This window comes from Merops nubicus, unplaced genomic scaffold, assembly GCF_000691845.1.
Source record: "Merops nubicus isolate BGI_N331 unplaced genomic scaffold, ASM69184v1 scaffold22384, whole genome shotgun sequence".
NCBI lineage: Eukaryota > Metazoa > Chordata > Aves > Coraciiformes > Meropidae > Merops > Merops nubicus.
In genome coordinates this window covers 1-13,812 of record NW_008605194.1, presented here as the reverse complement: position 1 = coordinate 13,812, position 13,812 = coordinate 1, and the positions used below count along the sequence as shown (strand labels likewise).

General features: G+C 35.5%; 1 protein-coding gene across 1 annotated transcript in view; it reads left to right on the top strand.

Annotated features, from left to right (window-relative positions):
• Positions 1 to 12,039, top strand: part of ADGB (androglobin) — a gene marked incomplete at its 3' end in the record, with an annotated part of 63,266 nt that extends 51,227 nt beyond the window's left edge. The window contains exons 20-25 of the mRNA XM_008939276.1: positions 537 to 704; positions 2,162 to 2,300; positions 7,508 to 7,642; positions 8,812 to 8,905; positions 11,564 to 11,698; positions 11,886 to 12,039. Coding sequence (XP_008937524.1) covers positions 537 to 704; positions 2,162 to 2,300; positions 7,508 to 7,642; positions 8,812 to 8,905; positions 11,564 to 11,698; positions 11,886 to 12,039 — 825 coding nt within the window. The remainder of the gene's footprint in view (positions 1 to 536; positions 705 to 2,161; positions 2,301 to 7,507; positions 7,643 to 8,811; positions 8,906 to 11,563; positions 11,699 to 11,885) is intronic.
• Between the last annotated feature and the right edge of the window lie 1,773 nt (positions 12,040 to 13,812).

Here is a 13,812-nt window from a genome sequence, read left to right as displayed (position 1 = left end):
TTTAAAGACAGCAATTTCTCTGAAGAGCGTCATTTGCAGGAAACTTCTGTCTACATCCTTACACAGAAATCCTGACAAAGATTAATGATGCTTTTGGCAGCATGTACTTGGACGTTGTTTTCAGCAGGATACAAATATTCATCTGTTCTTTTATAATAGAAGAGCTGCTGAGCATTTTAGCTAACAAGAGTGTTATTATCACTGTAGTAGAAAGTCTCTGTATGCATCTTGGCTTTTATTAAATGTCCTAGGATTAATGAGATGGGAAAAACAAAATCCTTAACTAATATACATTATGGTGCCTGTTATTTTCGTGCAACACTTTTATTTCAATAGCTAAACACAGTGAATATTTTGTATGGTTTTGAGTACCAGAGACCTAATTGACTTTACAGTTTATAAAATTAGTGACAGTTGCTTGACTTACGAAAAGTTTTGTAATTCATCACAGAAAAATATGCTTGTATGCCACCATGGCAAGAAAGAAAACAAAACAAAAAGTGCTTAAAGCAATCTTGGTTTTATTCTGTCTTCAGGAGAGCTACCGGTTTATAGAACAGGCTGAAGCTATCCTGAAAGCTGTTGGAAATGTGATAAATAATTTCAGCAGTAATCCTGAACTTTCTACAGCCTTGAAGGAGTTAGAACTAACTCACTGTCCTCCTGGCCTCCACGGTACTGGAATGGTTAAAGAGCACTTCCAGGTGAACAAACAATTTTAATAAACACGTATCTAATGGCTACAGAAGCTGGATAACAGCTTAATATTGTTGTTATCCTCTTCAAACCAATGGCTACACTTTCAAAAAGGACCTCCTGAGTGCTCCAAATGTGGCATTAGTTATTAACTGTAAGCCAAAATAACATAATTTGCAACTGTGTACATTAATTATCTTCTTTTAATATGCACAAATTTTAATATGCACAGAGTAGCAAGTTGTACATTTGAGTCTCTGATTTTGTCACTTTGCTTACAATACTTTGGGGCAGAAAGCATCAGCTTTTATTCGTTTTACAACTCAGTTTTGGATTTAAAAGAATCTACCTGAAATGCAGAAAAGCCAGAATAGTTCCTTTCTGTGCCTGATCTTGATGGCACAGGAAAACATTATTACTGCTTATATTACTGAAGACAGTCATGAGGAAAATGCACTGACAGTATTCCCGAGTTGGGGTTTGGTTTTGTTTTTTGAAGGTGACAACATTTTTATTCAACTTTTGCTCTCTGTGTGTGATAAATTAAAGGGTTTTTAGGTACATGACAAAAACATTGCACTTTTCTGTAGATCTCTATGCTGTAGATTTTCAAAATTATGAAGAGTGGAAAAAAAAACAGTTATGTGAAAGATATCCTAATTTTTATGTGTACACAAATGTTTGTAATACTGCTATATATAAAGAAAAGGTGCTATATATGAAGAAAAACTTGATTTTTCTGCAGTCAGTACTTTATATGTTCCAGATTCACTAATTTCCATCAAAGTACTAGAAATCTCATGCAGTTTAGAATGTGTATTTTAGAAGACATATTTTTTTTCATCACTGAAAACGGAACACTCAAGCTAGTGCTTTTATATATGGACTTGATACCAGGCTCAAATTCAACTATGTTCTTCAGTTCAAATTATGAAACGAGCTCTGAAAGCCACGCTCTAAAGTTTCCATCTATTGGAATAAAGAAATAAAGACTAGACTTCTGCTTCTTAATGCAAGTCATATCAAGAATAAAAATAGAGCCATCAGTTTAGTCATATAAGTGGGATACCAAATCGTCCCCTCTTGCTCTGAAACCACAAACTAGAATGATGTTGACATGATGGTGATCATAATGTGTTCTTCTGTCCTCTGGTATGACACCAACTCAACTTACATAAACTCCTAAGATATGTTCAAGTGATAAAAAACCTGTGCTGTAGAATCAGTCCTATATGTATGTAATAAGCTAGGCATAAAACAGGGTTTCTTGTGGTTGTTGGCTGGAACTGTCCTGCAGTTGGGACTAATTTTCAGACACTGTATATGGTAGAGGAAGTTAAAGACTTCATTTTTACATAAAAAAAAGAAAAGAATTAAACAGTTTTTGAAACAAAATGGGAAGCAATACAAATCAGCTTTTAAAAATTAATCATTCTTTGAATGCTTTTCCTCTTTTTGATTTTAGGTTTTCAACAGTGCATTTTGGTATTTGATCAAATACGTATTAGGCAAGAAGGTTCCTTACAGCCACAGATTTGCCTACAGGTCCTTCACTTTGGATTTTAGAGACATTGATATTTCTGAGGCTGACACTATGTCTTCAGGTACTGTATTGGTATTGCTAATCATTTCAAATATATCTGCCCATTCTTATTTTCAAGGAAACCAACTCTTCACTAATGTTGTTCTTGCCTAAGTAAATATGGATCGTTTCTTATAAGAAGCCTAAGCCTTCTGTTGTTGACAGCACATCTGAGACTCATCTCAGAATAGATAATGATCCTTTTCTTTGTTGAAAGAAGTCTGTTCTTGTTTTGTAAGTTTATAAAATTGCCCTTTGTCTTCCTTGATTTGCATTTGTCAGTATTGACAAGTATTAACAAGCATCTGCAGATGCTTTTTTTTACCTGATGTACTGCAGATCATGGCTCTTGTTCAAATTAGCAGCTGTAAAGACCTTAAATCCATATATTGTTCACAAAATAGGAGCGAAGAAAGGCTCCAATTAATCACTTCATTGAAAGTTGAACTATTTCTTGGTAACAGGCTGGGGTTTGTTTGCGGGAAAGGGGTAGACATTTTGGTGGTTTTTATGCTTGCTTTCTTGGCTTTAAGCCTATTATTTGGCACATTATCATGTTGGCTGGCTAGTCACACACATGTAGAGGGGAACTTGCTGCAGCACCATCCACCTCTTCTGCAGCCTGTGATTAGTGTATGCTGTATACCTGAAGGTACTGTGGGAGGAGCTGTTGGAAAGCAAACAGATGTATTGCAAGCAGGAATAATTCTCTTCCCACAGGTTCTTTGCCTCATTTTGTATGCAGGCTGGAGGCATAAGCACTTCAAACTAAGTTTGCCTTGCAACAAAATATGTGGCTTTTTTCTGTTTTAAGAGGCTTTCTTTGTAGCCTATGTAACTTTTTAATCTATTAATATTTAATTTATTAATAGAAGTCTTATGCATATAGTTTAACATAATGACAGAAAAATAATTTCTCTGAAAAACTGGCAGGGAGATACATCATCATCACTTGAAGGCCATTCAGGGTAACTTAGTTTTTCCTTCTGCCATTATGAACTTACATTTTAAAGTCTTTCTCTTTTGTCAGTCAAAATGATATTAATGTCCTGTCACTAGTCAGTTTACTTTGGAAAAATCAGTATTAAAAGAAAATTAAAATTTAAACAAGTACCTTTACTAAGAAAATGTTGTCATACTCTTGTCCTTTTTCTTTAAGGAAGCATATATACTTGTCTCACTCTTTAATGGGGACTTCTACATCTCCTCTTTTCTGAAGGTTATATTTCTGTGAGACATCAGAGATAAATGATCAGCCAGAATGACAGAATAACTCATTGTATTTTTCACAGAATTATATCCTATGGCAAGAGTACAAGCTATAAGGGTCGGCATTTGACATTTGTCACATCACTTGAAGTCAACAATACATGTCACATTTTTCAAGATGACTGCTACTAATTTCTGTGTTCCCAGAAAAACAGAAATACTTATCAGTAATAGAAGAAAGAATTTTTTTTAATGTGTTTTTTAATTAGATCTGAATAATTAGCACAGTTGACAGGTTGTAGTGAAGACCTAATATATATTACTGAATTATGAAATTCACTGTGGCAGAATATTTTTTTAGGATTTGTTGGATGAATCAAAAAAGTGGAATAAATGTATGGAGGAGGAAGGTTCCCTTTCGGTTTTGGTTTCCTCCAGTGTTTAATATATCTTCTTAATTTAATTTTGATTGCTCTTGGACTGGAATGTGAATTATTTCCCTTTGGCTTTATTGACTTTGGGTATAAATTTTACCCTGCTTAGTAAAGGTTGCATTAGAATAAATGCATGCTTTTGTTCAGGTTCCATCCCACAACTCTAAAGAAATGGAGACAGCTGCATTCAAAAAAAGCTTAAATCAAGTGAAGTGTCAAGAAAAAAAAATATAGATAGCAGGAAAAAGTAGGTGGGAAAAGCATTGTAGAAAGGCCTCGAAAGACTGAGGTCACCTGACTTGCCTGGCTCACATTAGCAATAGCTGCTCACTGCTTGTCAAGACTTAAATTATAACCCTTTGGAACCTGAAAGTCATCAGTGTAAACTGTCATAACAGATAAATGGAATCTTTTTGTTGTCTGTGTCTGAGAGCAGATCAGGTCAAATCTGAGCTTTTGTTTTTTGAAATTCCATTTTTATGAACATATTCATTTGGCACTGTGTGCTGAATGCATCAAGATTTACTGAGGGCAAAGATACTATGATGTCCTGCAGTTAGCAGTCATACCTGGTAAGGTTTCCAAGAAGCCATCCTGAAAAAGATCTGCTGACATGTCTGCCAAATACCATCCTTCCCCATGAAATATTTAGCCACAGGAACAAGTGGAAGAGCACACCATATGTACGTATGACAAAAATATGGAAGTTTCTGAAGCTGAGTGCTTCTCCATGGCATGGTTATTCTGTGGTCTTCTGGAAAGAAAGTAGATAGAGGGACCCTGCAGAGCTTTGGGCAGGCATGAGATGCTGAATTTACAGATTTATGTGATGCTTCCTGGGAAAGGAAACATCAGATTAACAGTTCTGTAATCAATAACAGTATACAAAAACATAAATGCTGTTATAAGTGCACTTATATGATTTTTAGCTTTTGGAAAATGCAAGCCCTTTCAGTTCCTCTGTCATTGAATAAGCTCCCCTACAGCAGAAGAGAAAGACTTGGCCACAGCTGACCATGCTATAAATGCTTATTCTCCCTCCCAAGTGACGCTGAAGCTGAGATTCCTCAGCAGCTTAAACCCAGCAGCTGAAACCAGTGTCACTACAGGTTGTTGTAGTACTGTCCCCACACCTTCCTGCAGCTCCAGCACAGATCAAAGCTTATGCTGGACTGATTAGCCTGCAAAGTTGGCAGAAACATAACCAAATAATAATAAAAAATTAGAATCATGGTATCTAAGTACATTTTTGTCCCTTCTGGAGCCTCGGGGTCTGCTTATGGGCAATTCATAGTTCTCTGGATATTATGAATATTGTTGTCAGCAACGCAAATGCTGAAATACAGTATAAGCCATTGATTAAATGCAGATCATATTCAGATCTTTTTAGACCTTAAAGTGTAGCTTCACAAAATGTTACTGTTAAAGTTCTGTCCTTCTCCCCTTCGTATCTCAGGACATATACTCCCACCATGAGCTGTTGCACAGATACTATGGAATCAGATCAGCTCACTGATTTCACAGGAAGCTAAGCCAAGGGGAAAAAATTTTAAAAACTGTTCCTTCAGGAAGCTACCCTGACTCACCATGCCACTATGTAATCTCTTTATGCAGTATTGATTTTTCTGCACTTATTACGAGGTTCTCATGTGCCTATTGTCAGTGACATACAACCTGACACTACTAAAGTCCTTATTACCTGTCTGAAACCAAGTGCAGGTGATACCATCTTTCACTCGTGAACTTTCTTGTGGAAGTTGTCCATTGCTTGATTATCGATTGAGAAGCAATAAGAACAAGAGATGCTTAGATGAATCAGAAGTAATATTAGATGTAGTCACACTTTTTTATATAATTAATTCAGGTTCAATATTACAGTCTCCTTACTTGTTAGGTCAGTCGGTGTAACTGTATGTTCTAAAAAGCATCTTCTAAAAAGCATAACTTCTACTTACTTTATAATGTATTATTTTGCCTTGTATGGGGAGTGTAGGCTCTGCAACAGAGGCTATTCTTCTGAGCTAAAACATCTGCTGAAAATACAAGTCCATTTCATTTCCTTGAAAGGAATGATTAGTGGGTTCAAGACGCATTTTGCCTCTGCATTATTTATTTCTAAAACCGACAAGCCTGTAGGTGGGACAAATTCCTTTTGAAATAAATAAAAGGGAGAAGAGCCAGGCCCTTTTCAGAGATGTACAGTGACAGAACACATCTTAGGACACAGTAAATTCCAGCTGGATATTACAAAAATGTTTTTCACTGTGAGGCTAGTCAAAAAATTGTAGGAGATTGCCCAGTGAGGTTGTGGAATCTCCATCCCTGAAGTTATTACAAAATGGACAGGACATTTACTAAAGACCATGAGCAACCTGCTGTAAGTTGATCCTAGTTTGGATGTGGCATTGGACCATATAACCTTCAATGAAAGGGTACAAGGGCTCCCTCCTGCCTATATTATGCTGTTATTATATGTCTCTGTTTTATACAAGTGGTTGTGCCATTCATATTGTTGAGTTATAGTCTGTTGTCTGTTGAAGTAGGCTTGTGTGACCTTTCAGAGTCATTAAGTATTAATGAGGCTTTCTGGGAAAGCCTTATTTTTTGGAAGTGAGACAATAATGAGGAGTAATGGGTAGGAACACAGACACAGTTAACAATATTCAATAAGAGATTAGATTGATATGTATGGTCTCCTAGGTGATGCGAGTAATGTAGTTTCTTAAGCTAGTTTGTTTGTCTGCAGTGCTGTCTGCATTTTTTCAGGTAGATTTCCTCTCCTTTTTTTCTTGGTACTTCCTTTTGGAGCACTGTCTTGCTCCTCTCACACTGTCTCACGGCCCTTGTTCTGTGCAGTTCCAAACTGGCCCCTGGCACTGGCTCCTTGTACTGCTGCTCCCTTCTCCCTAAACCCCAGTGCTGATGGCTCCCAGGATGCTAATTCTAGCCAAGGATGCCTTCAAAGAGCTCATTACTAACCCGTCAGAACCTACTAATTTCTGTTCCACTCCAAAACTCCTTAGTAACAGAAAGTCACAGTCAGATAAATGAACTCTCACTTTGTCATAGGTCTTATTCTATGGCTCCTTAGCAAAGGTTGAATACAGTGTTTTGAACAACATTGGTGTTTAAATTGCTGCTTAATAAAATGATTGGATTGACAGATAAAAGTACTTAAAATCTTGTGAAGCTCTTTTAAGCTGTATTCAATGTCAGGCTTTAATGTGTCAAATCCTATTGGTTCACGTTTGAAAGGATATTTTAAAAAAATGCACTGTAATAGATGTCTATAAAGAGAAGGAAGAACTCGTTGGTTTGGTATTTGGAATTAGCATCCAAGTTGCATTCTGACTTTGTGCAATTATAGAGTATATTTTGTCTAATTTTATCATGATATGAGCAAAATTTTAAGAGTGTTATTTTTGTCATGAATGGAAGTTTTATGCAGAAACCACTGTTCTGGAATATAGCTGTCTCATAATTTTGTGATTGTTGGTTTGGTTTTTTTTTCTTTTTAACTTAATTGCAAGCAGCTACAGGATTTCCAGCTTTATTGATGTTGCTGATCGCCATCCTCTTATTTCAGAGAGTTGTGAGAAGAGTTCTGTTAGTAATTTGCAGATCCGAACTCCCACTTCTGAAGAAGCAGCAGCGGCTCTTAAACTTCAAGCCATCTGGAGAGGGACCTGTGTTAGGAAAGTACTGAACAGCAGAAAACCAGGTGTGTCCTTTTAAAAAATGCTTCACATATCACCTTGTTCAAATATTTACTCTAAAAATTTTGTTACTGATTAATATCTAGTTAAAATGAACTGAAATGTGATAGAAAGTTGTAGAATCTCTCATCTCTAATAGAACTAAGAAGGGATCAACCTAACCACTCAATTAGCACATGTGGTACTAAAAAGTAGAGGAAAGATACTTCCCCTAGATTTTCATACATATCTAACCAGAATTTACGTTAATGTGTATTTAGTTCAAAGCTGGGCTAAATGTGTTTGGTTTATTTTTTTCTGAAAAAGTAAGGCAAGTCCATATGAGTACCTAAGTTTAATAATCATCAGAAAAAAGCAGTATCAAAGGCTGATACTATGCCCAGAAGATACTGTGCTGATACTATCCTTCATTCTTATGTATACAAATAGAGGAATCTTGCACAGAAGTTGGAAGCTTGTGTTACATTTCCTATTCAGCAATTCCATTATCTCAGCTGGAATATTGTGTCCAAATTCAGTGTCCACAGTCCAAGAAGAAAGATAGGTACCACCTGTGAAATTCTGGGCAGAGTTCTAAGGATCAGAATTAAAGAAGGGCTTTCTAGTTACGGGCTGCTAGTTTGTAATTTAAGAGGGAGAAGCTTGAGAATGACTTCACTATAATCTATAAGTACCCATATGAGAAAAGGGATTTGATAGCAACAAGGTATTTAGTCCAAGTTCTAAAGGTTTAACAAGAAGGTCTTTAGTCTGAGATTCAAAGGTGGTGAGATTCAAAGAAGTGAGACACTTTTAAACTAGAAAAAGTGGCTTTTATTTTTAAAAGGATAAGGTATTTATTGGGATAAACTAAGATTTTGGTTTAGGACAGAGATCACCTCATAGCACTACTGCATGTTATAGTGAAAAAAATAAATCGGAGAAAATATTGATCACATCATTTTTGCAGTTGTAGAAGTGCCAAAAAGTACAAAGGTGGTGATGAAGGGAATTTCTTCTATCAGAGGAAAAATTAGTTTTCAGCTCAGATTTTTACTTCTGTAAAATTCTATATAAAAACTAGTGATTCATCAATCTACTTGTGCGAGTGGCATTTTTTGCAAGTATTTGGCAGGTGTGTATTTAGAAATAAAAATTAGTTGTTATATTTTCTAACTTATTTGATTATTTCCAGGTACTAAAGAAAATGCTAATGCCAAAGAAACCTTGCAAAAACTGTGGGCTGCAATTGAGTTAAATTTTGAACAGTGTTCTGTAATACTGTTAAGGTAAAAAAATTAAACTATATTTTATTGCATGTAGTACCATAGAGTTGCTGTAAATTGCTGTTTCACAAAATAGAGTAGGAGCGTTACTAGCTTTAAAATTACCAAAGTTCATTGGAACCTATGAGATGTTTTTAGTGAAGATATGCCATGCTTTACTCTATACTCTACAGGAGTAAAATTACAGCAAATATAATTTTTTTAGGTATGTGCAGAACAGTTTTTTTCCTACAGCTTGACCTAGAATATTACGTTTCTAGCTGTTTTCAGTAGCTGTTTCTACCACACATTAATTTCTTAATATCCAATATGCTGCTTCATAAGTATAAATCTAATACTGATTCCTTAGTTAAACAGCTAACCAGTGGATTTAAAAAAGCATTTTGATCCATGCTATCTGTTAAGGAGCCCTAGTTGACATTAAGTAGTATAGCTATCTCCTTTCTCATCATACCACAGTTTATATCATCAGGGGATTTGTTTGTATCACTTGCTTGAAGGAAGATAGTTGTATTTCTAGACAGATGCTTTCCCTGGTATTTAATTACAGCTTTTGCAAAAATGGCTACTGTAATTTCAAGTGTTTAAGTCATTTGCAGGCATGAGATTCTTGGAGGATCTCATTTTTTCATTAAGTCTTTCAAAAATCTCTCTGCAAGTGTTCACACAAGTGTTCTGGCAGTGGACAGAAGATCAGTTCTGCCAGAGGTGAAGAGTGAGAACTGACAGTAACTACTGTCTATGGGTGTAAATCATCACTCCTTATAACCAGCAATTGAGGAACACTCGTATGAAGTATAATTTTACTTTTTAGTGTTTCTAATCCTGTATCAGGTTTGTGTGTTGATGAGCTTAGGATTTTGCAACCTAGCCTTGTTCCAAATATTAGACCTCGCTTTTAGATTTGCAGCGTCTCCAAATCAGCCATGATCAGATGCAATTTTTAGTCTACCTTCAGACTTCCAAAACTTATGTGTCTGATTGTTAGACATTGTCCCAGGAGATAAACTTCAGTGTTAAAATCATGCTAATGTGGTTTTGCTTCATTTCTTTTTTAAAAGCTGACAGACTTGCATTTAATATAACAAGCTGCCACCTGGGCTGATAAAGTAACAAGCAGGAGTTTTGGAAGTGCATTTTTAGGGTAAAAGTTTTCCCATTCTCTAATCCTAGGCTTACTGGAGGCCAGAGGCAGTACCATTTTACAACACAAATACCAGTCTAAAATGCCCTAAAACCTCTCAGTTTGTGCTAGGGTTGCCAACTGTTTCCCATTATACATCTCATATAAGCTCATCTATGTTTGTCCCTCCTATAATTTTCAATTAATGAAAAATTTGGGGTTTCTGAGGGGCTTTTTATGTCTGAGTGCTGTTTATCAGTGGTGGAAGGAACCTTTGCAAAGCTCCATGGGTTAAGATTTCAAACTGTTCTGCTTTAAATTACTGCCAGCAATATTTGCATCCACTCTATGACTCACCTTAATTAAATGTCAAGGTCAGCTATTATCTTTGCTAAAAAATAAATGATGAAATGGTTTCTGTAATTCTGATTACTATATAGGAATAACAGAAAATCAGAGTAGCATTTTCCAAATTTTTTGGATAAAACTTTTGTATTTGAACAACTGGAACATGTTCATATTTGACACAGAAAAGATGATAGCTATCACTGAAAATGGATGTTGTTAGGTTTCTTTAGACTATCCTCTTGACATAAACCATAAAAACCAAACTTGGAACTACAGCAATTAAAAGATAGCGGAAAAAAAAAAAAAATCCAAACAACCTGTTGTTTGCTTAGTACAGAAAGCAGGTAGTTAAAGAATAACACAAGACAGAGGGAGTGACAGGAAGAAGGATATGCTTTCATCCACCTCTGTGCAGGCATATTTTCACTCAATCTCTAGAGAAAATAATGGGAAGGAGTCAAAAGTTGAAGCGAGACCAATTATCTTTCTTATGCCCTTCACCTGACAACACATTCACCAAATAGTGACCTTCGTCTGCTGGTCTTCATGTTGCTTTGTCCAGAGGAACATTAATTTTTGATACTGCATATGATTAAACAAGAAATAAATCATGGTGTCAGGCCAGTGAGATTAGCTGTACTTTCACAGAACCTGTGAGCTTATTTGCCTTACAGATAACTTCTGAATTCGCAGCCTAGGTTTCTTCCTGTGTGAAAGAAGTGTCTTTCATCCATTTTAAATTTATTTGGGCTTGCTTTCATTCCTTTCTGGTTCAAAAAAGTTTTAAAGGGAAACGAAGGATTTCTTTAGTCTCTTAATGATGCCACAGCTTTAAGATCACAACTTAATATAAAGAAATGGGCATTATGCTAACTAAAAGTGAAGTTTTGTAGAAGTTATAGCATTTGTGGCTATTAGAATCAGTTATATTTATGGATAGACTGACTAATAAAAATATTTTTATGGAAATATTTTCCATTCCAGGCCACTAGCTCCAAAACAGCTGATCCCTAACTGATTTACTATTTTTTTACTGAACAGCTACTAGAGAATCATTAGTAACACATTATGTATAATTGTTTTACATTCATCCACCAAGCAGTGTTCTTCATGATTAATGTAAGCTAAAGTCAAGATGTATGTGCCCTCCTGATTAGGTTTAAATATTTATCTTGTTTTCTGCATTCCAGAGAAATGTTTAAAAGAAAATGTAAGTCAGTTGAAAAATTTCCTTGTTATGAAGATGAATGGTGTAAGGTATCTTTCACTGATTATTCTGTGACATATGCTGATCAACCACCAAATGTGTGGTTTGTGGTTTTCAGGTGAGTTTCATACAGTCCTATATAACTCTTATGGGGAAGTAGTATCGATACTGTGGTTTTTCACTAGCCCACTTTAAAAACTTAATTTTGCGTAAGTCCACTTTCCTTAAATTTTAACCTGTACTTTTACTTCATGTTACAAAAATAGTTTTATTTATTAAAATCATTTTAATTTTTTTTTTTTTAGAGAAACATTTCTTGTTCCAGAAGATATGCTTATAGTGCCAAAGGTGTATAGCACTATCCCTTCCTGTAGACTTCACGTTGTTGATAATGACACACTGGAGGAAATGCCATGTGTCTTTTTTGGAGTGGCACCTCGTGTTTATCCCAAAAATAAGGTAAATGCAAAAAGTTGTTGTGAAAAGTATGATTTTTTTAAAAAAATAATTGCTCAAATTCTGTGGACAATTTTAGCTGTGTTCTACCTAGAAGTGTGCCCTTATTTATTAGTGAAGTTGAACAGAGGCTATCACTGATCTGCTTCTGTGCTAAACCTTTTGCAGTGAAGGAATAGCCTTGGTTTTGTCTGATATTTTTTACTACTGCTAAATGGAGGAATGTCATCCAGCTTCCCTGTGTTTTGATACTTGGTGGCAGTACAGTTGCTGCTGACACTCCATCTGACAGAATAGCATCCAAGAATCAGGGGCTAAACTAAGGATGAGGTTGGAATGGCCTTGTATAAGTCAATTACAGTCAATTTAATTACAGTAATTAAATTAACATGCATCTTCATGTGCTAATGATAAGTGCTGTATTGATACAATATGGCTTTAGATGTGCTCCCCCTCAAAGCCTGTGTGTTACCTCAGAACCATTAGTGTGAATTTATTCTAAAAAACCCTGTATTGTTAAATCATTATCACAGCTTCTCCTCCTCCTGCCTTTTTACTTTTAGACTAAACAAGACAGTTTTTCTCAGTCTTTCCTTGCAATTTACATATTCTACACTCTTGATTACTCTCTCCTCTGGACTCTTGAGTTGCTGTTTTTTTTTTTTTTTCTTTGCACCAAGGATTAAGTTGTGGCCATACAGAGATGAGTAAGGAGCAATTAGTTTTTGTATCTTGTGGGCTTTACTTCTCTTTATGTATTCAACTGTGATGCTTGTCCTATTTTGCAACATTATTGACTCATGAACTTCTGTAACCCTAGGTACTCTCCTGAAGAACTGAATCCTTTATTGTTCTTCAATAAATGTAGTGTATTTCACTACTGATCTTAATGTTATTTTTTCAAACCATTTCCCCAGTTTAAAATAATCTTGACTTCTGATTTTCTGTTCTTCTAAAGTTACAATCCTTCTTAGTTTGTCATATCAGCTAAATAAACATATGTTTTCCATTCCATCACCCACATTACTAATAAAAATATTAAATAGAATTGGGTTCAGGTTAGACTTTTGAAATCTCACTGATTGCATCCTGCTTTTCCAAAAGGAGCCATGAATATGTGTTTTCTGGATATGAGTGTTCAACAACCACTCTAGTTTCTTCATTCTGACAGCATTTCCTTAGACTTAGAAGAATGATCAAAGAGACAGTGTCAAGTGTCTCCTTTCCCATAGTGTGCTTTCCTGAAAAAGGAAGCTTGATTGGTTTCATGATGTTTTCAGCCATTGGAGTTATGCTCAGTGATAATTTTCTAGATATCTTTATACATCTAAAAAAAACCCCATCATTGCCGTTGTATAGTCTTCCAGTACCTTACCTGTCCTCCATCAGTTATCAAACATAAATTAAAAGTTTTGTGGTTATTTTAATCTGTTATTTTAATTATATGTCAGACAGTTCAGTTCATCATACCTAAGTAATCCAAACCCTTAGTTTGTCTAAGATAAACTTAGAATTGATCTTAGAATCATTCATTATTTCTTTTCCTACTCTGGGCTGCCTCTTACCTCTTTAATAGTAGCCCTAATTTTAACTATTCTGCTCACATATTAACATGTTGACCTTATAGTGAAGACATGTTCACATTTAAGCCTTCTCAGTCTCGTTTGTTAATAACAAGGAATTATATCAGTTACAGTCAAACACTATAGAAGCAGTTTTCTTTTCTTTCTTTTGTAACTTAAAATTTCATCATGTTGCGCAGGGAGCCCCAGAATC